The following is a 23,995-nucleotide window of genomic DNA, read 5'->3' as shown; positions in this document are numbered from 1 at the left end:
GACGCGGTGTGCACAGCTCTTAAAGGAGGGAGAGGAGGAACCTGGGGTGGGTAGGAACAGTGGGTATTTATCAATATAGAGAAGTCATTACACATTACTTGCTCTCACACACACACACACGCACACACCTGCACCAGGCAGCCCAGCACCTTGCTCCAGGCACAGGAGGGCAGAGCTTGGGCCACAAGTCAGTAATACAACGGGGTGGCTGCCCAGGGAGTCTCAAACAGATGCAGGCCACCTTCTGCAGAGGAGTCCCCACTGCTCCACTCATGAAGAAGCACCCGTCCCCAGGTCCCAGAGGCCACAGGGTGTTATCTGTCCTTGGGCAGGTGCAGGCTGAACACATGAGGCTCCTCAGGGGCGCTGGGCCTTCAGACGGCTCCTGCGGCCGGCCTTGGCCCCACGCTGGGCTCCCTTCATCAGGCCCTTGAACTGGCCCTGAATTTTCGCCCGCTTCCTGGAGGGAGGAAGGAGCAGGAGGCTGGGTTACTGTGGGCACTGGGCACACCTAAGGCACAGGGATGCTCCAAGCTCCACAAGGAGAGGTGCAGAGGCTGGCAGGGAGCTCCCAGACCCACAAAACCCACCCCCAAAATGTAATGACAAAACCCAGGATCAAACCTGGGTTTTGGCCCCGTTCCCAACCCTGTGCCCTGTCCAGCTAGCCTCACCTTTTGTTCAGTCTAGCTCTGTCCAGGGGGATGTAGGCATAAGGGTCGAGCTGGCCCTTCTTCTTCACATCGCCTTTACCTTTCTGTGGGAGATAGTGACATGAGAGAAGATACAGCACCAGAGGAGATGCATGCATCCTGTTCTGGTGCAGCCTTGTCACCCAGCCATCCCAAAGACTATGTTGCAGTGGGATGCTAGCTGAGCACATGGTCCTGGGACCTGATTTCCCACCCAGACGATGCTACAGACATCTGCTTTGAGCAGTGAGCAGGAACTGACCATGGCAAAGGCAGGACAGGGACTCCAAGATGGGCTGGAAACGTTCGCAGGTACTGAGTGTTTGGCAGCAACTCTTGGAGCAGGGATCCCCTCCAGCTTTCGTGCTACTGGACCAGACCCCTAGCAAACAAGTGGGGCTTCCTGCCCCAGCAAAGCCCCAGATATCCCCCCACCCAAACCCTGCGACCTCCTGGGTCCCTCACCTTGGATCTGTACTCTGCACCAAAGGCTGGCTCCTTGTCCAGCTGCCGGTGGATCCCTGAGCCTCCAGCTAGAAAACAGGGAATGTGTGTTGGAAGGGGGTCCCCAGGCTCCCCCTTCCCAGTTCCAGGCTGGGGGAGCTGTTCCTGTTTTTGCCTCCAGCTCTTGGGTGTAAGAACAGCACAGAAGAGTGACCATTTCCCACAAGTGAAGATCTCTGCTCCAGCTGCCCTGGAGAAGCCCAGCAAGATGGGTAGGTTGTTCTGGCCCCCTGGGGAGCCCCAGACTGGGCACAGATAGAGGACTTACCTCTGTACTGAGGATAGGTCCCAGCCTCGGGTTCCTCATCGTCTGGCTCCTCTCTGAACCAACGCTTCCGGCTTTTCTTCTGCAGAAGGCAGCAGTGGGGACCCTGCAGCTGGCTTGTCCTTACAGTTCTGCCCTCCCATGGACCCCTAACCTCTGGCTTCCTCCCATGGGGGTCCAGAGACCTTCCAGACTGCCTACACGTGTCCCTGTCCCCAGCCAGCCTCCCACACCCCTCCAAGCAGCTGGCACCTGCCCGGTGGCCCCGCTGGTCTCTCAGGCAGAGCTGCAGCTGTAGCAGCACAGGCAGGGGTTTGGCACAGCCGAGTTCCCCCAGCATCGCCTCAGGACCATGAGCCCTGGTACTCACACTGCGGAGACCCACATCTTGCAGCACATCTGCCATCTCCTCATCCGCTCCTACAGTACAGGACAAAAGGGTCAGTGCAGGATGATACAAGGCCATACCAACCTCTGCCGCTTCCACCCCTATGCCCCCAAGCTCCCATGTATGGGTGGCAGGAAGAAAACCATTCAGAGTACCAGAGCAAGTCTAGCGTGGCTCCCCGCCAGCCCAGGCAGTACCTTTGGCTTCATCGTCCACCTCATCCTCCTCTTCATGGATGATCAGGCGCCCATCCTCAGACACCTGGAAGTCATGGCTCACTCCTCTGGACCGCTTGGGGCCTGGCTTTGTGGCTGCTCACAGAGAGATGGGTCAAGGCCTGAGGAAGGACCCACTCCCAGGGGCAGCTGTATCCCCAAGGCCCCTGGGCATCACAGCAGCCCCTGCCTCATCCAAAGCTCCGCTCCTCACCGAGCACCCGCTGGGACACATTTGGGTCCAGGAAGTTAAGGGGCTCATCCTCTTCCCCTTCCTTCAGCCAGGCCTGGCCCTTCTGCCGTCCTTGCTTCCTCCACTCCTTGCTCCGATGACGTTCCTCCTCTTCCTCCTCCTCATCCTCTGAGTCAGCCAGGATCTCTTCCATACTGGTCAAAAGGCAGAAAGGAGGATGGAAATGGAACAGGCTCAGGGGTGCAGACCCCAGCCTGCCCCACACTGCGCAGCAGCCCTGGAGATGTCTCCAGCATTTCTAGAGGCACCAGCTGAGCAGATCCAGCACCAAGCCCTCCGTGGGGGCTGCTCCCTCTTCACCCTTGCCCATCTTCACCTGTCTCCTCTGGGCTGTGCTGGAGGTGCCTCTTCTTCATCTGTATCTGCAGCTGCCTGCCTCAGGGCACGCTGCTTGCGGCTCCGGGCTTCCGCCTTGCGGATGTTGACAAGCACCTTATGGCACTCACCTGGCAGCAACCCCTTCACCAGCTCGAAGCTGAGGAATGCAGAGAGAGTGGTCAGTGCGCACCTCCTCCCACACCGCTTCCCAGGGAGCTCACTCACTGCCCCAGGAGCCCCCAGCTCACCCAAACTTGCGGATGAATTTGGTGAAGAGGTTTCGCAGCTTCATGCGGAAGTGGCGTCTCATGTCATCTGAAAGGTTTCCCATGGCCTCCAGCTGCCAGGAGGGAGAGACCCTTGAGACTAAAGCACCCCGGTCCTGGGCACCCAGCCTCCCCCCCTTCCCCTGCACAGCCACTTTGCTCATCCTGCTGCTATCTCCCCACACACGCCCCAGGCAGGAAAATGGGGAGGTCTCCCTGCTTGGCAGGTCCATGCCAGCATTCAGGAGAGGGGCCTCCTCACTGCCTTCTCAGCCACCAAGATTGTGTCCCGGCTCCCAGGCAGAAGCAGGGTGCAGCTGGAGATGCCCATGGCTGCCAGTCCCAAGGCAGCCCCAGCTCTGCCCCACCACCCACCTTGGGCTGCCCCACAGGAGCATCTCACCATTGTCTGGACATGCTTGGCCAGCAGCTTGGTATCCACCAGCAGCAGCACGACTTTGAGGAAGCCCAGGGCCGCCTTCACCACGTCCCGTGTGCGGGAGGCCAGCAGCAGGCAGACGTTCTGCAGGAGCTGCTCCACCACGCTCAGCTCTAGGTGATCTGCAACCACGGCAGCGCTCAGCCACAGCCAGCTTCCTCCCAGCACCCGTTGTCGTTGGAGGGCCCTGCCTCAGCCCCCCATGCTGCCCGTGGCCCCCCAGCCCTCCTGCTCTCACTCACCTTTGAACTCAAAGAACAGGCGGGTCAGTGCCAGCACTGTGCAGCTGATCATGGTGACTGAGCCCGTGAGCCCCGCGTAAACCAGGAGCAGGAACCGCTGCATGGCCTCTGCAGGAGGGGAATGACTCAGGCCCCCTGCCCAGCAGCATCCCTGGCCCATTTCAGCGGGGTGCCAGGCATGGGTCCGATTGCCCTGAGGCCAGAGCAGCCATGGGGCTGAGCAAGCAGAGCAGGAACTCACCTTCAGGGGTGGGCCCAAAGCGGATGAAGGCATGCCCCATCTCCACGAGCAGCACAAAAGCATTCTTGCGGGCCCCCGCCGACACCTCCTTGGTGCACAGGATGACCTGGAGGCACGTGAACATGTCACATTGCTGCTACCACCCCCACAGCCAGAACCAGCCCGGTCCCCCCAAGTACCATGCTCACCTCTGGGACCAGGGCAGTGACAAAGGGCTCGTGCTCCACAGAGAGCTGCTTCACGATGTGGAACAGGCACTTCAGCCGGGGCTGGGGAAAGAAACAGCCCAGCACTGGTACACCCAGGGACGCACACCTGGCTGCCCCTGCCACCCGCCCCTTCCCCTCCTGGCAGCAGCCGAGCTGCCACAGCCGTTGCTCTCACCCTCTTGGCTGGGGATGCCACACTCTTGAGTGAGTCCAGCAGCGCTGTCTGCAGATCCTGCAGGTGGGAGCGGACGAAGGCCTGGCAGGGGGCATGGGGAGCAGCACACACCTCCTCCAGCACGCGGTACACCTTTTTCTGCATGCTGCGCTCCTTGCTCTGCAGGGACAACCAACACATGCCTGCCATTAGGGCACCCCCTCACCATGGTGTTTGGAGGGACCTCTGCAGCACCCCATGCCACCCAGCAGAGACCTGTCCCCTATAGCAGCTGCTCAGCCCGCAGAGCATGAGTCCAAGCTGGCAGCAAGGAGACAGTGCCCCACTGCACCAGCTGCACCTGTTGGGTTCGGAGCCGACTCACCTGGAGGGAAGGCTGGATGGTGCAGTACAGGGAGCCCAGGGACTGCTCATCAGCATAGGGTGCCATTGCCACCACCAGGTCCAGGATGGAGAGTCTAGAGCAGAGAAGGGCAAGCACGTGGGTGACTGCAGAGTCACTAACACTCCCGGACCAAGCTGGGACTCCATCTGCGAGTCATCAGATGCATGAGCAGAGTGCATCCCACGTGGGACAGTACGACTGCCCTAGCACTGCTCACCAGGAGGAAGCTGGCAGCTTCACCCATTAGCACCAGCCCCCAAGTGTTACCTGGCAAACTCAGAGCTCTCGGGACTGGTCAGCTTCTCACTGGCTTTCTGCAGGAACCCGCACACCATCTGCAGGGCAGGCACACAGAGCAGGCTCAGAACTGACTGAAAGGAGCGCTTTTACAAGTTTGCAATGCACCTGGCAAACACCTTGCCACAGGACTTTGTGGAGACCAGAAGCACCAGCAAGTCCACAAAGAGCTGGGCAAATTCACAAAGGACTTGTGCACAATGCCCCAGGTGCAGCTGCAAGACTGCGAAATCTCAGACCACTGGCTGGGAAGGAGTCCCTCCCCACGACAGCAGGGAAGGACTGCTCTCTGCCCAGCTTCTTTTTTCCTGTCCTCTCGAGTCAGGTACCTACCAAAGCCCCATCAGACTGGGTCTGGCTGGGAGACATTGGCCTGAACCAGCACATTGCCCTACTGCCCCAGGACCCCTCACCTGGGGGTCAGTGATGGTCAGGTAAGCACGCACAGTGTCCAGCACAGAGCGGCGCTGAGCACTGCTGTCCCCGTCCTCCTCAGGCTGGCTGTACACGTTGAACAGGATGGGCAGGAAATTTTTAGCAAAGCGACCCACTTCTGCCTGCTCTGCCTCTAAGGAGAGGACGACAGGGAGTTATGGATCAGCATCTCTCCTCTCTGGGTCACCACAGGGGACAGGGACACACCACAAGGGTCTGTCTCCCCCCAACCTGTCTCGCAGCCCTTGTGGATGAGGGTGCGCAAGGCCTGGCACACGGTGGGGCGGAGGTCCGGGCGCTCGCTGATGGCCATGCCCAGGGTGCGAGCCAGCCCCTTGAAGGCCCCCAGCACATCTGTGGGGTGGGTGCAAAAGCCAGGCAGCAGGGTCCAGACCTGGAAGGCAAAAGAAGAGGTGGGAGGTCAAGTAACTGGTCCCCAGCCTGGCACCACGGGTATGCCATGGCAGGACTCCCTGGCACTCCTCATTACCTGCCACTGCAGCGTGTCATAGATCTTGGCCTCCACACTCTTCCCAGACTGGGTAAACTCCAGGGCTGCAGAAGAGAATGGGGAGATGAGCGGAGCAGCAGAGGTGGCAAATCCCTGCTCCAGCCCAAGGGAGGGAAGGGAAGTCCCACAGAGCACCCTGGGGCTCCTAACAGTGCAGGACCGCACCCGTTGGGACCCCCATTGTGCCACTCTCCTCACCTCTGCTTTTCAGGGTGGCTGCCAAGGGCAAGAAGTAGCTGGTGAAGAAGCCGAGCCGCGCACCCTGCACATAGTCCCGCAGCACAGGCAGGAGCCAGCTGCGGGGGAAATCCAGAGTCTCCCTGGGGAGGGAAGGCACAGATCAGGGGAGCACAGGGGCACTGCAGGCACCAGCCTCTGGGCATAGGGCACCCCTGCCCAGCCCCAAAGCTGGGCACAGGGGGCTCGGCAGAGCCAAACACCTCTAGCACCGCATGGGGACCGAACAAGAACATAAACAAACGGCTACAAAATTGCTACCCTGTGACTGTACTCACTCCTTGCCATCGATCTCCAGGGGTATGGCTTCCAGCAGCACCTCAGGGCCCATGGTGCTCACGGCAGCCCCCACCGCCTGGTCCACTTCAGCGGTGTAGGGAAAGTGTGGGGAGAGACGCAGGTCACACAGGGACCGGAGACACTGAGGGGACAGGGCAGGATGGTCACAGAGAAGCCACAGAAGCAGGTCCAGCACATGTCACTCACTATGCCTGCCCAGGGATGCCAGCTGCCCTGCCTGTCCCCGTGCCAAGTCCCAGAGTTGCGCACACCCTGCCCATGCATGGGCAGGACAACAGGCACCAGGATGGCCCCGCTCTGCAGCTTGGAGAGGGCAACGCAGCCCAGGCAGCAGCACAGCCACCCCACCTGCTTCCATGGATGAGTCTGTGCCCTCCCAGCCTGGCTCACCTTCTTCATGATGGGGTGGCACTGCTTTCCACACGTCTCGAAGAAGACCTCCAGCACCCGCAGCACCTCATCCCATGCCGCATGGAAACGGTATGTCAGGCCTTCCTCAACTGATCTGAAGAGGAGAGAGGAGATGATCATACTGGCAGGGACTGACCCGGCAGTGATCAAGGTGCCTACCAGGCCTGCCAGCCCCCATTGGGGATGAGGCAGAGGCTGCTCAGAGCTCAGCTGGGCCCACGGGGACAGCCTCTCCCACATGACCGCTCCTCACTTGAACATCTTGCACAGGTAGGCGGCAGGGGCTGGGGCAGATGCAGAGATGGTGCCCAGGTCCTCCATGTGGGGAGCAACGCACTCGCTCAGGAGGGTCTGCAAGGGCAAACAAGGAAAATGGGACAGCAGTGGACCATGGATCTCCCAGCCTGGCAGGCACAGAGGGGCACACCACTCCCCAATGAGCCCCAAAACCCCTGGGCAGAGCCCCCCATGAGGCCCAGGGCAGCCAAATGGGGAGAGGCATCTGTGTGCGGTACCTCCAGGGTCTGTGCTGCTGATGCCACCACCTGGGAGTGTGGGGAGAGGAAGCAGTTCATGGCGGCAGAGAAGAGCCGGGGCAGGTGAGCCCAGCACAGGTCCTTCTGCAGCCTGGAGAAGAGAAACTGAGCAGGTCAGAGACCAAGCAGCTGCCTATTCCCCCACCTAGCCATAGTCCCTGCCTGCACCTGCCCAGGTTGACGTGTGCCCGCTCCATGGTGGACAGCCAGGTCAGCAGTGGCTGCAGGTCACTTGTGCTGGGCACGTAGTCATACAGGGCCTGGGGAAGCAGAGGGTGGGTGGGCAGGTGCCGCAGCACTGCCAGCCCCGTCCCTGCCCACACTAGCATCCCACACTCACAGAGATGATCTGGGCGTTGAGCTCGGCTGGCAGGCAGGCCATGCTGGCCTGGGCGCTGAAGAGGCTGTGGAAGGCTTGCATGGCACATGCCGTCACCAGCTGCAAAGGACACAGTGTCATGGGGAGGGGGCTCTGCTTTACACCCACTGTCCCCCTACGCCAAAGCAGGCTCTGCCCCAGGAAGCCCAGCACTGCTGCGACTTTGCCCCATCTTCAGCCTCCCTCTTCCACAGCAGGCAGGCCAGCAAGCACCAGTTGCCTCAGGCTCCTTTGTGTTTGCACCCTGTGTTTCCAGGCTCCCAGCCAGCAACTGAGGGGGATTAAGCCCTTCCAGGGCGCAGCTGAGGGGTAAAGGGGCTGCCCTTGTCATCCCCGGTGTGGGGACACTCACCACATGGCTGAGGGTCATGACTCGGAGCAAGGTCTCGCAGCAGGTCTTCACCACGACCGCAGGGAAGCAGGGCAGCAGGTCTCGCAGCAGGGTGAGGACATGCAGGGTGGTCGTCGCCTCCTTGGTGCCTGTGGGAGCAGAGCAATATCTGAGCCTATGGCACCCCATGGCAAAGCCCTGCCTGAGGCAAAGCCCCCATGATAGCGCTGGGGGCTGACCCACGGAGCCGGGGTGGACACCACCCTGACTTCTGAGAAGAGCAGAGCAACAGACAGATGGCTGAGAACCCTCCAAAATGCTTTAGGTGCCCCAGAGGCATCTCATACCCTCCCCAGCAATCTAGGGTGCTGCACCCTCCCTTCTTCCCTTCAAGTCCTTAATTCTCCCACAGCTGCAGGGACCCCACACTCAGCTGCAGAACCCTTGCTCCAGGGCACCACACCTCCAGCTTTTTCTATCTCCTGCACGCAGAACTTGGCAGTGGAGGGTGCTGCGGGGTGATGTTCAGGCGCTGCGTCTCCAAACATGAACTCGCTACCCCTCAGGACAGAGCACACGCCATACTGTGCCGCTTTCCGCACCTGGGGGAAGAAGAGCCCAGGTGAGTACAAGTCACGGACCCCAGGGGCACAGCCAGCCCCAGAAATGAGCCCCAAAGGCAGCATCATCCCTCGCCAGGGCACCGGGTGCTCACCTTGGGCTTGGTATGAACACAGAAACTCAGCAAGCCATGATAGATCTGGAGGGTGACAGGGTAGCTCCAGGCTGCCAAGTCCTGCTTCCGCAGCAACATGGCCAGGCAAGAGAGGACCTACGACAAGGGAGCAGCAGGGGTGTTAGCATCAGCCCACAGAGAATCCCCGTCATTGCAGCAGCCCCAGGCTGAGCACCCAGCAGCTCCCTACAGCAGCAGCCTTGACCCCAACTCTCAGAAGACCCCTGGGCAGAGCTGGCACAGCCAGCTGCCTCTTGGCTACTCACCCACCGCAGGGCAGAGGTGGAACTGCTGCAGGCCTGCGAGGACACGATACTCATGAAGACTTTTGAGGTGTCTGAGAACTTTTTTATAAGCACAGCACTTGGGACCCTGCCAGGAGAAGGGGGCACGTCAGTGGGGTGAGGAGCGGGCAGCTGGTGGCAGTCACACAGGGAAGAAAGTCCCCAGACCACCCTAGTTGTGTCCTTTCCCCTGGCTGGGGAAGGGAGCCAGCACCAGGCCCTCTTCCATGAAGAAGCCAGGTAGCTCTCCCCACTCCTCTGACAGCCACTCACCGCTTTAGGACAAGGTTAAGCAGATAGGCGACAGCAGCCAGTGACTCGGGGGACTCCACCACCTCCAGCGTGGTCATCTGGGAACAGAGAATGGGTGAGCTGAGGGTTGATACCAGGCCAGCCCTTCTCCAACCCCAAACCTCGGGGAGGAGGGCACAGAAACCAGGAGCAGCCCAACAGCATCTCTGCTGAAGAAGGACACCCAGGACCTCGGCTACAAGCACAGCATCTTCCTCCACCAAACCTCCTGAGAGCCTACCTGTACTGCCAACAGCAGCTCCCTTCACACCTCCTCCCCACGACCAGCACTCACCAGTGCAGCAAAGTACTCCGTCTCACTCTCCTTGCCCCCCTGTGAGCGGATCACCTCTGTCACGGCTGCCAGCACGGCACAGATCTACGAGCAGCAAGCGGAGCACGTCAGTGCCCTCAAGCCCCGCATCCGGAGGGCCATGCCCACCTGACCCACCCATCCAGCCCTACTCCTGCCCATACCTCTTTGTGAGCAGCAGAGTTGGATTCCCAGAAGCGTTGCACCTTGCTGAAGGTGACGTTGGTGCAGTCGCTCAGCCCGCTCAGGAAGGTGCCGGAGGTCTTCTCCGTGGCGGTCTCCGCAGCATCGTCCTCCTCCATATGGAACTGAGCGCTGTTGTTTGTCCGCTCCAAACGCAGGGACCCTGACTGCAACTCATTGTGCAGCTTCACCGCATCCACCGTCAAGTTACTTTTCTCTGCCGGTGTGAAGACGTACGCTCAGAACTGTGAAGTTGCGTTGCTCCGCCATTCATCCCAAGCCCCCCCACGGCCCCCTCCCTCCCAGCCAGACTGGCTGGAGTTCATGTCCAGCATGGATGTCGCTTCCCCCTGATGGGAGAAAGCACAGCAAAAACTGGAGAGAGCTCCTCATTCCTGTGAAAACAAACCAGGGCACAGTCCAGCCATCTCTGATGGAGGAGAGCAACATGCCCTGGTGTACCAAAGCTTTAATGCTGAGGTGGTCCTTGTACACTGCCCCATTTATCTTCTTCCACCTGGAGCCCTGGCAACCAGACAACCAAGGCACACGCTTCATGTCCTTCTGAGACCTAGACACCAGTTTTCAACCAGCTGCAAGAAGACAGTGCGAGCTGCAAGACACATTTCTTTATCTGCAGGAGAAAGATCTCCTTGGCCAACAGCAGCCAGGGCTGTGAAACTCCAGCCCCTCACAGATTGTGATGCTCTGAGGTTTGTCTTCCCCATCAGGTGGCCTTCTGAAGGGGAGTCTCTGTTACCTTCCTCTCCGTGCCAGACACCACTGCAGCTCTCATGGGCAAGGCCTTAGGCTTTTGGGAGCCAAATGGCTCCTGCCACCAGCCTGCCGGGAGGTCACACTGCTGGCACAGCACGTAACCTGGCAGCTGCGGACAGGGCCTCACAATGGGCCCGGGCAGGGTGACGGGCATCGCCGCACACTGTGCCCTGTTTCACATCCACAACCTCGGTGTCACGGTGAAGGTAACAAGGACACACTCGTTACACCGCGAGCTCGGTGCTCCTCCCCGGTTTACTGCTTCCTACTCCCGGGGCTACAGCCCGGGGCCTCCTTCCCCCGCCCCCAGCTCTCGGGAGCCAAAGGCTCGCCCCGCAGCCCCCCGCAAGCTCCCGCCGGGAAGAGGCGGGCGCAGGCAGGGAGCTGCCTCCGCCGCGCCCCTGCCCGCACCTGGAACCCCTACCCTCTCCCTGCCCTCACCCGCGGGCCGGCTGCAGAAGCGGCTGCGGGCGGCCAGGCGGTGCTGGCGGGTCTCGGGGTTGCAGTCGCTGCTGTGGCCCTTCCGCCACCGCTTCAGCTTAGCGGCAGCGCCCGACCGGAGCCGCCCGCTCCGCGCCATGCTGGACCCGGCTCCACGTGCCGCTGCGCCGCACCACGCCCCTTCCGCTTCCGGCTCCCGCCGCCATCTTGAGTGAGGGCACGGCTGCCCTCAGGGCTGGCAGTGTCCGAGCGGGGCGGGTGTCGGGGCAGCAGTCTCCGGGAAGCTAGGCGGGGTCGAGCCCCGTTGGGGCTTTGATAGGAGACCCTAGAGGCAAGGACGTCTGGCTGACATCCCCTTGCAGGGGGAGAAGGCACCGCCGGTGCCGCAGCCGTATGGAATTGTTCACACCGACCCCGTAGCCGGGTCGGCGCCCGGCACGGGTGAGTGGCCACGACCGTACTGCTTATGCGTTAGCGCGGTGACGTCACGTCCTTGAAGGTCGCGCCGCCCTTTGCGGCCGCGCCATGTGCTACGTGCACCTCCGACCGACCGTCGCTTTGCGCATGCGCGCCAGCCCCCCCTCCCTTGACGCGCGGGGAGGGGCGGTGCGGTGCAGGTAACGTCAGTCGCGCGCGGCACTAGCGGCGGCAGCTTGAGGAGAGGGCGCGCGCGCACACCGGCCTCCCCTCAGCTCCGCTCCTCCGCCATGGCCGCCTACCGCCTCGTCCTCGTCCGCCACGGCGAGAGCGCCTGGAACCTGGAGAACCGCTTCAGCGGTTGGTACGATGCCGATCTCAGCCCCGCCGGTCAGCAAGAGGCGCGGCGTGGGGGCGAGGCCCTCCGAGGTACCGGTGACCGGTAAAAGGGGTGGGGGGTAGGCCGTTAGGCGTGGGGAAGGTTGCGGCCCTAGTGCGGCAGCCTCAGGCCTAATGGGGGTGGTTTTGAGGCCTTCCGATGGCGGGGGGGGGGGCCTCCAGTACCGAGGGGAGAGCCTGAGGTACCGGGGGGGGTTCTCCAGTACCGGTCGCATCTCCGCCGTCGCCGGCCCGCCCCTTCGCGGGAAGGCGGCGGCATGGACGTGACCAGTACCGGCACGGTGTGGCTGCCGCCCTTGACCACTTACCGGTTGCATAAGGGCCGGCACTCACCCCCCCCCGGTGTCCTCCCCCACCCCGCCTTTCCCCGATCTTTTCCAGATGCCGGCTACGAGTTCGACATTTGCTTCACCTCGGTACAAAAACGGGCCATCCGTACCCTCTGGACTGTCCTGGATGCTATCGATCAGATGTGGTTACCCGTTATCCGAACCTGGCGCCTGAACGAGAGGCACTACGGGGCTCTCACGGGTTTGAACAAGGCTGAGACGGCGGCAAAGCATGGCGAAGCCCAGGTGAAGATCTGGAGGCGCTCATATGACATCCCACCGCCTCCCATGCAGCCTGATCACCCCTTCTACAGCACCATCTGCAAGGTAAGACCCACTGCTCTTTGTCCACCTTGCTGGGAGGCTCCTAAAAGCCCCCTTAGGTCCCCTGCAGCATGGTCTGGCTTCCTCTTACGAGGTCTCTTCTGTCTCTGTTGCAGTAGTCAGGACTGTCATGCATGGTGCTGGCTGCTGTTGGGCTGAGTTTGTCCCGTTCTCTCCCTGGGGAGTTGAACTCTTGGGCGTTGCATGGGCAGATTCAAAGCAGAGGTGATGATACCTCTGTTAATCATTAGTTCCATGACCTGTGCATGGATGTTTGCTCTGGTCTCTTTATCCAGAGCAAGCAACATGCAGCTTTTCTCAGGAGGGGCTCAGAGCCTCAAACCTTAAAGGTGCTTCCTTTGCTTCCAAGCCCGGCTTTGTCTACATGTAGCAGGTCCTCAGGTGGAGAATTTGGGGGAGGGACAAAGGCCTTGCCACTGCCTTCCCACACTGCTGGGGGCACTGGGCTGCTGTGTGAGCGTGGCCATTCCCCCAGGACCGTCGCTATGCTGATCTGACGGAGGACCAGCTGCCCACGTGTGAGAGCTTGAAGGACACCATTGCCCGGGCTCTGCCTTTCTGGAACGAGGAAATCGTCCCGCAGATCAAAGAGGGCAAGCGAGTCCTTATTGCTGCCCACGGCAATAGCCTGCGTGGGATTGTCAAACACCTGGAAGGTACATTAGCCCTGTGGGGGTATTGTGGGGGTCTTCCACTGCCCCGGCTGGCACTCTGTGAGCGTGGCCATGAGTGACGGCACCTCTGTGTTTGCAGGCATGTCGGAAGAGGCCATCATGGAGCTGAACCTGCCCACTGGCATCCCTATTGTCTACGAGCTGGACAAGAATCTGAAACCTGTCAAGCCTATGCAGTTCCTGGGGGATGAGGAGACGGTGCGCAAGGCCATGGAGGCTGTCGCTGCTCAGGGCAAGGTCAAAAAGTGAGGGTGGACAGCAGGCTAGCACATAGTAGAGCCCCACCCCTCCCCGTCCCCCACCCCTCTGTGCACACCCCCCCCAGCTGTAGGAACTTGGAGCTGCAGAGCTGGAGCAGCTCCCCAGGATTAGGCCCGTTCCCTCGGGACCAGGCTCCCCTCTGCAGACAGTGTGGGGGCCTGGGGGCAAGGGGCCCTGTGTGCAGAGGTCTGGTGTGAAAGGGAGCCCTGGCTCTGCCAGCCAGCGACCACACACCTCTCTGCCCCAAGATCCCAGCCCTTGGGCCTCATCTGCAGGGGGATGTGCCGAGCCATCCCTTGCCATGCCAGGCTCATCCTCTGCTTTGCTTCCCCAGCAGCTCTCATCACCTGGTTACTGTAGTTTTGTTGCTTGTTTAGTCCTCCTGGGAGCAGTGGGGCGAGCACAGTGCAGGCAGCGACCAAGATGGGTACCCCATCCCCTCAAGGGTGTGTGGCACAAAGACAGGGATGTGTAGACACTGAAAGGGTTGTATTTTGGTGCACATGGTACAGCACCCAAGGGTGGTACTTGTGACTCTGGACCTAGCTCTGCCAGCCCCTGCTTTAACTTATTGCCTTTGGACAAGGGTGAGGGAGGGAGCCTGTTGTCTGGAGGTTGGTGTCTGCCACATACTTCCCCAGCCAAAGCCCATCCTAGTCCTGCTGGTGAAGTAGGCACCGTTGTGCCCCATCCCACATATGTGTACGTGGCCCTGTTGCTGTGGCCTCCCCCACTGCTGGCGCCGCGAGCCTGGGCTTGCACAGGGTCAGTGTAACTGTTTGACAATAGCAGCTCTCTTGTTCCAGTTCAATAAAGAGTAATGCGCAATAACGAGGCATTGGTGCTTTCCTCTGCTGCCCCGTGCTCCCAGGCTGACTGCTGTGTGCAGCACCTCCCTTGGGCTCCTGCCACAAGTGTGCAAGGCAGCAGTGGCTGCTGGGTGCAGGCACAGGGGTGCAGAAGTCATTTGGGGCTCGGGGAACAAAGCACAGCTCCACAATCCCCCCTGGAGAGGGTGATGCCCTGCCACTTGGTGGTTTACTGGCTCTGGGTGCAGCACACCCTTGTCCCGAGGCAGGCAAGGCATGTGTGGCCTGAGGAGATGTGGCGCCCCGGGGTTGAGCCACAGCCTGTACTGGTTATCGGTGCAGAGAGACCAGCTATTCTCCATGCTTGATACCAATGTGGGGAACCAACCCAGCGAGGCGAGTGCCTGGAGCCAGCACCACCCGGCCACAAACCCGAGCTCTCTGCCGTTTGCCTCGCTGTGGCACAGCCGCTGGCTTGTTCCCCAGTGGCAGGCTGAGAACACGTGCTTCCTCCCAGCCACAGTCCCCTCAGCAGCCCCGCTACGGGAGCTGGGCCAGTGGGCTGCAGGCAGCCACAGCCACCCTCAGGGCTGTAACTGAGCCGAGCATGTATTTATATAATAAATATTTATTATCCACAGATAGAAAATCCATCCTGCGAGCTGTTCCAGCGTCTTGCACGGGTGGAGGAGTGTGGAGCCCAGGGGCTGCCCTGGCCCCACAGACCTCAGCAGCTCCTGCAGCTCCTTGGGCACTGCTAGGTCTGCAGAAACTGGGGCTGCACGCGGGCCACCTTACGGAAGTCCTTGGTGTGTGTCCGTGGGCACTGCATCTCACACCAGCTGATGGGCACCATCTGCACCCCTAGGGACGCCACATGTCAGGGGTTCCCCTTCCTGAAATTGCCTTCTCCCCCGTGGAAAGGGAGGAGACAAGGCCCGTCCCTACCTGCCTCGCTGCGTGCCACCACCACGCCCAGCTCATTCTCAGCCGTGCTCAGCAGGTAGTTGGACTGCGTGTCCCCCAGCGAGATCTGGTTAGATAAAGGGTTAAGGGAAAGGTGTCCCTGAGAGGACTCAAGCAAACCTGCTGTCCTCAGGGCCTCCCAGCTTGAGGGGAAAGGATACAACTTTGGCCAGGACTATGTCACCGGGGCGGAAACTCTTGTATACTTCTACCTGCACAGGAGAGAGCAGGCAAGACTGCACAGTGTGTCACGGCACTTGTCAGCGGTGGGACAAGTGCTCCCCACCAGCAGAGAGAAGGAGTGGGGGTGGTTGCAGTAGCAGAGTCTCTGGCAGAGCCTCACTGACCTTATCTTTCTCCGTGGCTCGAATATCTTCTCTCCTGAAAAAGGAGACAGAGGGATCTGAGTGCCAGTGAGCGAAGGCAACTCTCCAGCCTGCGGCAGGAGCTGCTCTGGCCTCCCTGGGCACTTGCCAGGACTTGCTGGACACCTGCCCGGTGCTCAGGGCAGAGCTCCTGCCAGGGCAGCTGGCTGCACCACCCAGAAGAGCCTTCCTCCCCCCTTGAGGATGGGGCACTTGGGCACCCCGTCCTGCAGGGAACCCAGCCTTCTTCCCTACCGTATGGTCCCCCGGAAGGTGGACTTCAGCGGCGTGGAGCCAACGTACAGGATGTGCACCTTGGCAAAGCGGGAGTTAATGCTGCAAACCTGCCCGGAGGAAAAGGGGAATTGGTGCCACTGGGCATGCTCTCACCCCAGTGCAACCGTTCCAGGCAGGGAGAGGGCAGGGTGCAGGCGGGACAGGGCTGTATGCAGTGAGCTTGTGTCTTGCTTGGCTTCCTCGTCCTTGTGGCCAAATCGGTGAAGGTAGGACACCCGGCTGCAAGCCAGGCGAGGAAGGTGATACTTGTGCAACTCAAGACCCATGAATAAGGCCGAGACCTGCTGTGACCCCAGTGACCCCAGTCCCTCTCCTACCACCAGGACCATGAGGAAACTAAACCCTGGTCTATGCCACCCTTCCCTCAAGCTGCCGCAAGCACTGCCCTCCACAAATCCTGCCCCAGAAAGTTCTGGAAGGGAGAGCAAAGAAAAACTTCAGCCTCGAGGCAGGCAAAGTCAAGAGACTGGCATCCCCCAAGCCGATATCTGGCTTCTTTGTGACCAAGGGAGCCACTGGGCTGCCTCTGCTCTGCTGGGAGCTGTACAGAGTGTACTAACAAGCCCAGGGGCTCCTCATCCCACGCCATACACATGCAGGAAGACAGCTCAGCACGGGGCAGAGAGAGCAAAGGCTGTGAGGCCTGCCATCACAGTGCACTCTGGCGCCCTACCTTGCACGTCACCACGGCCCCCACGTCGGGCAGGAGCTGGGACTCGGTGTCTCTCACCACCGACACGATGGGCAGCTGCAGGGCAGCAGACAGGAGGGTTAGACAGGACCACGCAGGACCACGCTCACAGCAGGCACCCTTGGAGCCCAATTCCCTGATGGGGAAGAGGCTGCGCAGCCTCAGCAGCCGGCTCTGGGGAAAGCGGTGCGTACCGTGGCCGCGCTTACCCCGCTGTCCTCGTTCCTCTTCTCCAGGCAGCCAGCCAGCGAGGAGAAGATGAAGCCGTGTCGGGTGTAAGTCCCGCTGCCAGCCGCGGCCTCCTCTGCACTGCACAGCCGCTCGCCTACGGGACAGGCGCTGAGAGGCTGATGCTGCCAGGGCACGGTGCGTCCTGGTCCGGCTCCCGGGGTCCCGGGCTTCGCACCGCCCCAGGCCTGCCCCGGGCACAGCGCCCGTTCTTGGTGCGGTCCTTTCCTGCACCCACCGGGGCAAACCTCCCTCCACGCAGCCCCCTCCGGCGGCCGCGGGCCGCCCTCTCCCATACTCCCCTTCCCCTATCCTGGCCACCCCCAAGCAACCTCCAGCCCCGGGAGCCCCCTACCCTACCCCGGGCACCACACCACACCTCCCCGAGCCGCCCGGGCCCGCACTCACCGGGGACACAGTACCGTGCGGGAGGCGCCATCTTCGCTACCAGCAGTTCGCCCGCAGAAAGCCCTCACCCTATTGGTCCACAGCAGCAAGGCTGCGCCGTAAGCGGTGCGGCTATTGGCTCTCCCCGTCAGAGAGGGAGAGTGGACGCGCTGCCCATTGGGAGTTGTAGTCCAGCACCGGCAGAGGGGTCTTTCCGGCATGCTCTGCGAGGCGGGCGCGCAGGCGCAGTGTGCAGGGCGGCGGGCGCTGCCCGTGGGGCCGTGAGGGCGGCGCGCCGCCTGGCATGGAGGCGGCGGGCGGCTGGGCGCGGGCGGCAGGTCGGCGGTGCCGGACGGGGCTGTTGCTACGGGGTGTCGTGGGCCTCCGGGGGACTGGGGGTGCCGTGGGGCTGGGAGGCAATGGGGGGTGCGGTGGACCTGGATGTACTGTGTGGCAATATAGAGGTGCTGTGGGGCTGGGAGGCAATGGGTGTGTGTGCTGTGGCCCTGGGGGTGCTATGGGGTTGGGGAGGCAAGGGGGCGGGATGCTGTGGGCTTAGAGGGGCTGGGGGTGCTGTGAGGATTAGGATCCCGGGTGTTATGGGGCTGGGTGCAGTGGGACTGAGGGCTTTTTGCTGTTGATATGGGCAGCCTTTGCGTGATGGGGCTGGGTGCTGCTGGGAGCTGGGCGTTGTGGAGCTGGGAGCCACTGGAGGGTGCCACAGGGCCGCGTCTGGGTGGCTGGAGCCTGGTAGGAGCAGGGCCCTGGCTGTGGCTGGGGTAGAGCCAAATCTAAGGTTCCCCCTGTCGTGACGTTGCCTGTGGTCTTGGCTGTGCTGGTGGTTCCTGTCCCGTCCCATCCCTGTGGGCTCAGTGCCCCACTGGGATGTGGGGAGCGCTGTGGGCAGAGTGAGGGCTGGACCCCCAGTGTCTGACTGGGCTAAGGAGGGTGCATGGCTCTGCTGGAGCCTTGTCCCTGTGGCTGTGTCGCTGTCTGCAGGCAGGTACTGGGGGACAGAGAGGGGGTCTGGCTCTTGCCCCAGCAGTATGGGCAAGCTGGCTGCCTGCCCTGTGGGCTCCCTGCTCAGCAGCCACCAGCTGTCATAGGCGAGGAAACCTCTTTGATCGGAGCTGGCAGCCTCAGGGAGGGGAGAGCCAGCTAGGTCAGGAGGTGCTGTGTGTTTGGAGGGGACCCCAAGACCTGCTGCTGGGTGCAGCATTTTGCATCTTACCACACGGACAACATGGGGATGGGTGCCACCCAAAGGCTGCACAGCAGAAAGTTGTTACTCTGCTTCATACCTGATGTGTTTTAGAGGGAACTCCTTGGCAGAGCAAAGGGAAAATGTGGGGAAGGGAGTGGCACTGGGGTTTGCATACCCCACCTCCCCCTTACCAGGGTACAGGAAACCTAGGCAGGAGCCATGCCTGTGACCCGAGGTGGGCTGGTGGGTCTGATGTCCTTGTGTCCAGCTGCTTCCAGCCTTGGGTTCAGCCTCACACTCATCTGGCAGGGCAGAGCGGGGGGAGCCCAGCTCCTTTGGACAGCCCATCTGGATGCTGCAGCCCCTTACTCTCCCTGCTGCTGCCCAAGGGCTGTGCAGTGGGTATGGCAGCACAGGGAGCCAGTGTCTGCTGGAGGAACACTGTGGTGTGGCACCGCTGCCTGGCACTGTGCCGAGGCGAGTGCTAGGCCCAGGCTCAGAATGTGCCTTGGCAGGACCCCGGGGCACCCTCACCGCTTAATATTGATGCACACTGCCTGCACGCAGGCCAGGGGGCCCCAGCATTGCAGATCGTTTTTCTGGCTGTTGGGCCAGCTCGGGTTCCTCCTCACTCCCGGCACAGCTCTCGGGTGGGATGAGAGTCTCAGCAGGCAGGGGAGCACTGCACAGCATTGCCTCAGCCGGGGGTTGCCCCTGGGCTGCCCCTTCACTGGTGCATGGCTTTGTCCAAGGTGGATCCAGGCGAGGGGAAGGAGGACTTGTCGGGGCTCTCGGAGTGGGGCTGTTGGGGGTTGGGAAAGGTGCAGGGTGGCCTCTGCAGCTTGGTCCAGAGATTGAGGTGAAGGGAAGTAGCATCCAGGCCTGCTTTTGGGTGTGAGGAGAGGTACTAGGGGAAGAGGGGTAATCCTGGCCCAGGTCCTCTGCATACATCTTGTGTGGGTTCCCCTGTTCCCAAACCTGTTGGGATGGGCTGGGTCTGGGATCATCCCTGGAACTGGCCCAGCATCCTGGATGCTCGTCCCTTCTCTGGTTTCCTCAGGGTCAGACTCTCCGTGTCACTCCCCCGGCCCCCTCCCTGCCAGGAAAGACGAGATGGGACCAGAGAGCATTTGAGCCCAGACGCCGAGGGGCCTGTGCCCCCTGCTCCACACAGAGAGCCGTCCCAGTGACAGTGGCCTCCCGGCCTCCAGGAGTCTGGGCTCAGCTCCCCCTGCTCTGCATCCTTGTGCAGGACGAAGGAGAGGCCCCTGCCCTGCTGTGCAGGCAGGCGTCCAGTGGAGTCAGTGCAGGGAGCTGTGCGACCAGCATCAGCACATCCGGGAGGGGAGACCCTGAGGGACAGCCAGGCAGAAGGGTGGCCTGCCCATGCTGAGCTCCTCTTCCTCAAGGCGTGGTGTGGCAGGGATGAGGAGCCGGCAGCGGATGTTTGCGGCAGTGATGCGCCTGCTCCTCAAGTGCCTGCGGCTGGGCCGGCGGCGGCAGTTTAAGCTGGTGCGGCAGGCAGAGCAGCTGTGGCACTATGGGCACCTCTGCCTCCGCTCCCTGCTCTACAACTCCTTCACCAACAGCGATGTGGTGCTTGACTCTCTCTTTGAGCCCATCTACTGGCTGGTGGACCATGTCACCCGGTGGTTTGGCGTGGTGAGTATCCTCACTGGGCAGTGGGGTACCCAGCTCGGGGGGCTGCAGCGAGCATGCTGCTGGGGCAACTGAGTCTCAGGGCTGCCTGTGCTCTAGGCAAGAAGGGAGTGGGCACCTCAGTGTGTGGTTCAGGTTTGTTTCCTGTGGCTGTACCCTGCCTGTGCCTGTCCCCAGTACCCTGCCCACTCTGGTGACCCAGACTGCTTTCCCATAGGTGTTTGTGGCACTGGTGATTGGGCTGACAAGCTCCATTGTGGCCATCGTGTACATCTGCCTGCTGCCCCTCATCCTGCAGACCTACACGCCTGCCTGGATCTGCTGGCACCTTGCCTACGGACACTGGAACCTCATCATGATCGTCTTCCACTACTACATGGCCATCACCACTTCGCCTGGGCACCCACCTCAGGTGAAGCCCCAACCAGCAGCACAGCCTCTCCCAGTTGGGCACTGGGGAGCAGCTATGGCCCATCACTGGGAACAGCTACAGCAGCGCAGTGGCATTGCTGCAGGAGGCTTCCTCCAGATCAGGCAGCTATGCTGGGCAGCGCAGGTTGTGGAGGTGGGGGGGTCACAGGGGACGCGAGGAGCCTGGGGAGCAGGGCCTGGTGCAGGGCTTAGGTGCACAAATCTGTTCTGACCTGTGTGCAGGCCAAGGACGATCTCACCGGCGTCTCCATCTGCAGGAAATGCATTGCCCCCAAGCCAGCTCGCACCCACCACTGCAGTATCTGCAACAGGTAGGGCTCCCTCCCTCTGCCCACTGCAGCACTTGGGGCGGCCTCCGGGACCCCTCTCCTTTTCCCCCCGCTGCACTGCAAGACTGGGGCCCCTTCCTCCTCTACTCTGCCGCCTTCTTGCCTCGCCTGTCATACCTGCCCCCTCCCAGACACAGAGCTTGCGCTGGCACTGACACAGGTGCTGCTCTCCTCCCATCCAGGTGTGTGCTGAAGATGGACCACCACTGCCGTATCCTTCTGCAGTACTAACCCACGGCACTCTCCTGGGGGGAGTTGGCTCTGCTTCCCCCTTCTCTCCCTGCCCTACTCCTCTCCTGAGTCAGCCAGCACAGGGAGGGGTGCTGGGGGCCAGGCCCAGAAGAACCACGCTGGTCCCTGGGGTGGGTTTGGACCCGTGGTCTGTCACGGTTACATACCTTTAACCCCAGAGGCAGCCTGGCTAAACAACTGTGTGGGACACTACAACCACCGCTATTTCTTCTCCTTCTGCCTGTTCATGACCATGGGCTGCATCTACTGCAGCATCAGCGGCTGGGAGATGTTCCGGGATGCCTACGCAGCCATTGAGGTGAGCAGGCAGGCCCCTGCCCTCGTACTGCCATGCACCAAGGCTGCCTGGCCTCCCCAGGCTGAGCTTGCAGAACAAGGCTGGGCCAGGCCTGGCCTTCTAGTGACTTTGCTTCCCCTCTCCCTCCTCCTGTGAGGTCCCCAGCTGTCCTGGTCCTATGAGGGGTCAGGGGGAAGGGCCCTCTCCTCTGAGACAAGTAACTGGTACCCTGTTTTCCATCCCCCTAGAGAATGAAACTGCTTGAGAAGGAGAGACTGCAGGTGGCTGCCAACCAGGTGGGACATCCCTGGCCCCCAGCTGCTCCAGGCAGTGTGGAGCAGAGCTGCCCTGCAGGCTGGGTCCTGCTTGTGGCCCTGCTCCCCAGGAGCACTCCACAGCCAGAACCAGCCCCTGCGCTCCCCTCATGTGTCAGAGAGCTGGGGCTGGCTGGGCAGCTCTGCTATGGGCACTGCCTCCAGCAGCTTGGGGTCTGCTTCCCTGTGCACCCGGCTTCCAGGGGCTTTGGCTGGTGGCAGCTGCTTGGCATGTGCTGCTCAGGCACTGCTCTCGTGGGGAAGCTGCAGCAGTGCGTACACATCTCGCCCAGAGCATCAGCTGTGGTGTGGTGCGGTGTCCTGACCGGTCCCATGGCTGCTCCCTGCCCCCTTACCTCCAGCCCACTGCTTCTCACCATGTGCCAGCCCTCGGCTGTCTGTCTGTCTCATGGCTGTCTGCGGCTGCCTCCCCATCACCCTGGCTGTTGTGTTGGTTCCAGCCGCAGTCCTCTCTAGCTGTCCGAGCTCTGCATCAGTGAGAGGCACAGCAAGTCCCCCTTGTCTGGCTTCAAGCCATAAAGCAGTTTGGGTAATTTGCCCGCTCTGGTCCTTTTTCAGACATACTACCAGACCCCACCACCCACCTTCTCCTTCCGCCAGCGAGCTTTCCACAAGAGCGTGGTCTACCTCTGGGTCCTGTGCAGGTAAGGAGGCCCAGGGGCTGGGAGCGAGGGGACTGGGAGCGAGGGGACTGGGGGAAGCAGCATGCAGCCCCCTGCCCTGGGACATTGCTCACCCTCTACCTTCCCAGGGCTGGCCTGACTTGCTGTGGCGCAAATGTCCCTGCCAGCTCTTAGGCCACAGAGGAGAGATTTCGTCTCTCTGTCATGAGGGATTAGATGAGCTGACCCACCTACACAGCTGGAGGTGCAAGGAGGCAGCCTCAGCCCCCCACAGCTGCAGCACCAGGGAAGGCAGGCCTGTGTGCAGCCTGCTGTCCCTTGCTGTCCCCAGCTCGGTTGCATTGGCCCTGGGTGCCCTCACACTGTGGCATGCCGCCCTCATCACTCGTGGGGAAACCAGCATCGAGAGGCACATCAACAAGAAGGAGAGGCAGAGGCTACAGAAGAAAGGCAAGGTGAGCGCAGCCCGCGGCGCGGGAGTGCTGGCCAGGGCAGAACCAGATGTCATGTGCGTCTCCCCGGCCTGCAGGTCTTCAGGAACCCCTACAGTTACGGCAGCTGGGATAACTGGAAGGTGTTCCTGGGCGTGGATGTGCCAAGGTAAAGCCCTGGGGAAACCCCTGCCCGGGATGGTGGTGGCTCAGCAGCACATGGGGATGCTGGGACAGAGCAGGACAGCAAGTGTCCCATGCTGTGTGCTGCTCTGGGCTTTGCAAGGTATGGAGGACCTAGGCATCAGCTGCCTTGTGGCTCCAGACCCTGCCTGGTGGCAAGCTCTGGCATACCCAGCAGCCCTTTGTCAAGAGAGCCCTGGCTGAGAGCCCAGCCATCGTGGCAGCTCAGGGACTCAGGCTTACATCTCTCCCTGGTGCTGGCTGCCCTGGCTCAGCTCTGCAGAGCTGAGAAGCACCGAGATGAACTTTCTGCTGCAGCCTCATTCCTCTCCCTACAGGCACTGGCTCACCCGCGTCCTGCTGCCCTCTCCTCACCTGCCCCACGGGACGGGCCTGAGCTGGGACCTGCCTCCGTGCGTGACTGAGCAGCATGCACCGCTCCTGGCCATCTGAGGCCCGGGTGCTGCAGACATCCCTCCCCCCAGGCAGAGGACCGCACAAGGGACTGCACAGGGGACCTGCTCCACCACTGCAGCTCCCTTTGGCCCAAGTGCCAAGGCGGGTGCTGGCACACAACCACTGACCAGAGCCAGAGCCACAGACAACTGTTTGGACAGTGTTGGTGCCTGGATACCTGCGCTCTCAGCTCCTCGGTGGCTGCAGGCAGCCCTACAGGAAAGGCAGCAGAGCTGTGGCTCACGGCTCGAGCTGAAGGTCCTGCCCTTGCTAGTGCAGGTATGGGCCGGCATGCAGCCCAGCTCAGCTCTCCAGCAGGGCTGGGTGCAGAGGATGGCACCCCTGCTCCCCAGGCACTCCCCAGCAGCCTTTTTAGGACCATCCAATAAAATTGGGGTTTTTTAAGGGAGCCTGAGTCTTTTCCCTGGAGAGGAGCATAGAATGCTGAGGCAGGGGAAGAAAGGGACCCCCATGACTTCCCAACTTAGAAAGAGTAAGGGCCTGTAACCAGCAGCACCTTTAGCTACAAACATACAGAAGGGCGCTGAGGTCCCAGCCTGGGACGCATGGAGACCCCTTCAGCATTACCAAA

The 23,995-nt window shown here is 61.6% G+C and overlaps 4 protein-coding genes across 7 annotated transcripts; 2 read left to right on the top strand and 2 right to left on the bottom strand.

The window, feature by feature from the left end:
* Positions 1-357: 357 nt before the first annotated feature.
* Positions 358-11,260, bottom strand: RRP12 (ribosomal RNA processing 12 homolog; the record flags this gene model as incomplete). Its single annotated transcript, XM_082002602.1, has 34 exons — positions 11,055-11,260; positions 9,818-10,053; positions 9,636-9,719; positions 9,323-9,399; positions 9,032-9,137; positions 8,745-8,861; positions 8,493-8,631; positions 8,051-8,178; positions 7,660-7,758; positions 7,488-7,579; positions 7,299-7,410; positions 7,037-7,134; positions 6,763-6,877; positions 6,351-6,493; positions 6,034-6,155; positions 5,815-5,879; positions 5,556-5,718; positions 5,303-5,457; positions 4,860-4,927; positions 4,572-4,665; positions 4,208-4,366; positions 4,012-4,092; positions 3,824-3,929; positions 3,583-3,690; positions 3,305-3,462; positions 2,884-2,975; positions 2,634-2,792; positions 2,279-2,451; positions 2,047-2,160; positions 1,832-1,881; positions 1,465-1,543; positions 1,158-1,225; positions 675-757; positions 358-460 (listed from the first exon to the last, which is right to left on the bottom strand). Exons 1-34 carry the CDS (start codon positions 11,191-11,193, stop codon positions 358-360), a joined length of 3,885 nt encoding a protein of 1,294 aa, XP_081858728.1. The 5' UTR covers positions 11,194-11,260.
* Positions 11,261-11,761: 501 nt separating this feature from the next.
* On the top strand, positions 11,762-13,487 carry PGAM1 (phosphoglycerate mutase 1; the record flags this gene model as incomplete). The annotated part of the gene is made up of 4 exons (XM_082002555.1): positions 11,762-11,900; positions 12,252-12,526; positions 13,020-13,200; positions 13,298-13,487. The coding sequence occupies 4 exons, from the start codon at positions 11,762-11,764 to the stop codon at positions 13,465-13,467; spliced, it is 765 nt and encodes a 254-aa protein (XP_081858681.1). The 3' UTR covers positions 13,468-13,487.
* A 1,439-nt stretch (positions 13,488-14,926) lies between these two features.
* On the bottom strand, positions 14,927-17,274 carry EXOSC1 (exosome component 1; the record flags this gene model as incomplete). Of its 4 annotated transcripts, XM_082002412.1 has the most annotated exons (8): positions 14,927-15,152; positions 15,237-15,321; positions 15,416-15,462; positions 15,598-15,635; positions 15,875-15,963; positions 16,590-16,664; positions 16,817-16,932; positions 17,244-17,274. In XM_082002412.1, 8 exons carry the CDS (start codon positions 17,272-17,274, stop codon positions 15,046-15,048), a joined length of 588 nt encoding a protein of 195 aa, XP_081858538.1. In that variant the 3' UTR covers positions 14,927-15,045. The 4 variants fall into 4 exon arrangements, with proteins under 4 accessions (XP_081858538.1, XP_081858539.1, XP_081858540.1 ...); XM_082002413.1 differs by lacking the exon at positions 16,590-16,664; XM_082002414.1 differs by lacking the exons at positions 15,237-15,321; positions 15,416-15,462.
* A 2,577-nt stretch (positions 17,275-19,851) lies between these two features.
* On the top strand, positions 19,852-23,400 carry ZDHHC16 (zDHHC palmitoyltransferase 16; the record flags this gene model as incomplete). Its single annotated transcript, XM_082002359.1, has 9 exons — positions 19,852-20,088; positions 20,303-20,497; positions 20,740-20,828; positions 21,029-21,057; positions 21,263-21,396; positions 22,269-22,354; positions 22,665-22,788; positions 22,863-22,933; positions 23,286-23,400. 9 exons carry the CDS (start codon positions 19,852-19,854, stop codon positions 23,398-23,400), a joined length of 1,080 nt encoding a protein of 359 aa, XP_081858485.1.
* Positions 23,401-23,995: the final 595 nt, after the last annotated feature.

This window comes from Phaethon aethereus (genome assembly GCF_964289735.1).
Source record: "Phaethon aethereus genome assembly, chromosome: 7".
NCBI lineage: Eukaryota > Metazoa > Chordata > Aves > Phaethontiformes > Phaethontidae > Phaethon > Phaethon aethereus.
This window is presented reverse-complemented; position numbering and strand designations above follow the sequence as displayed.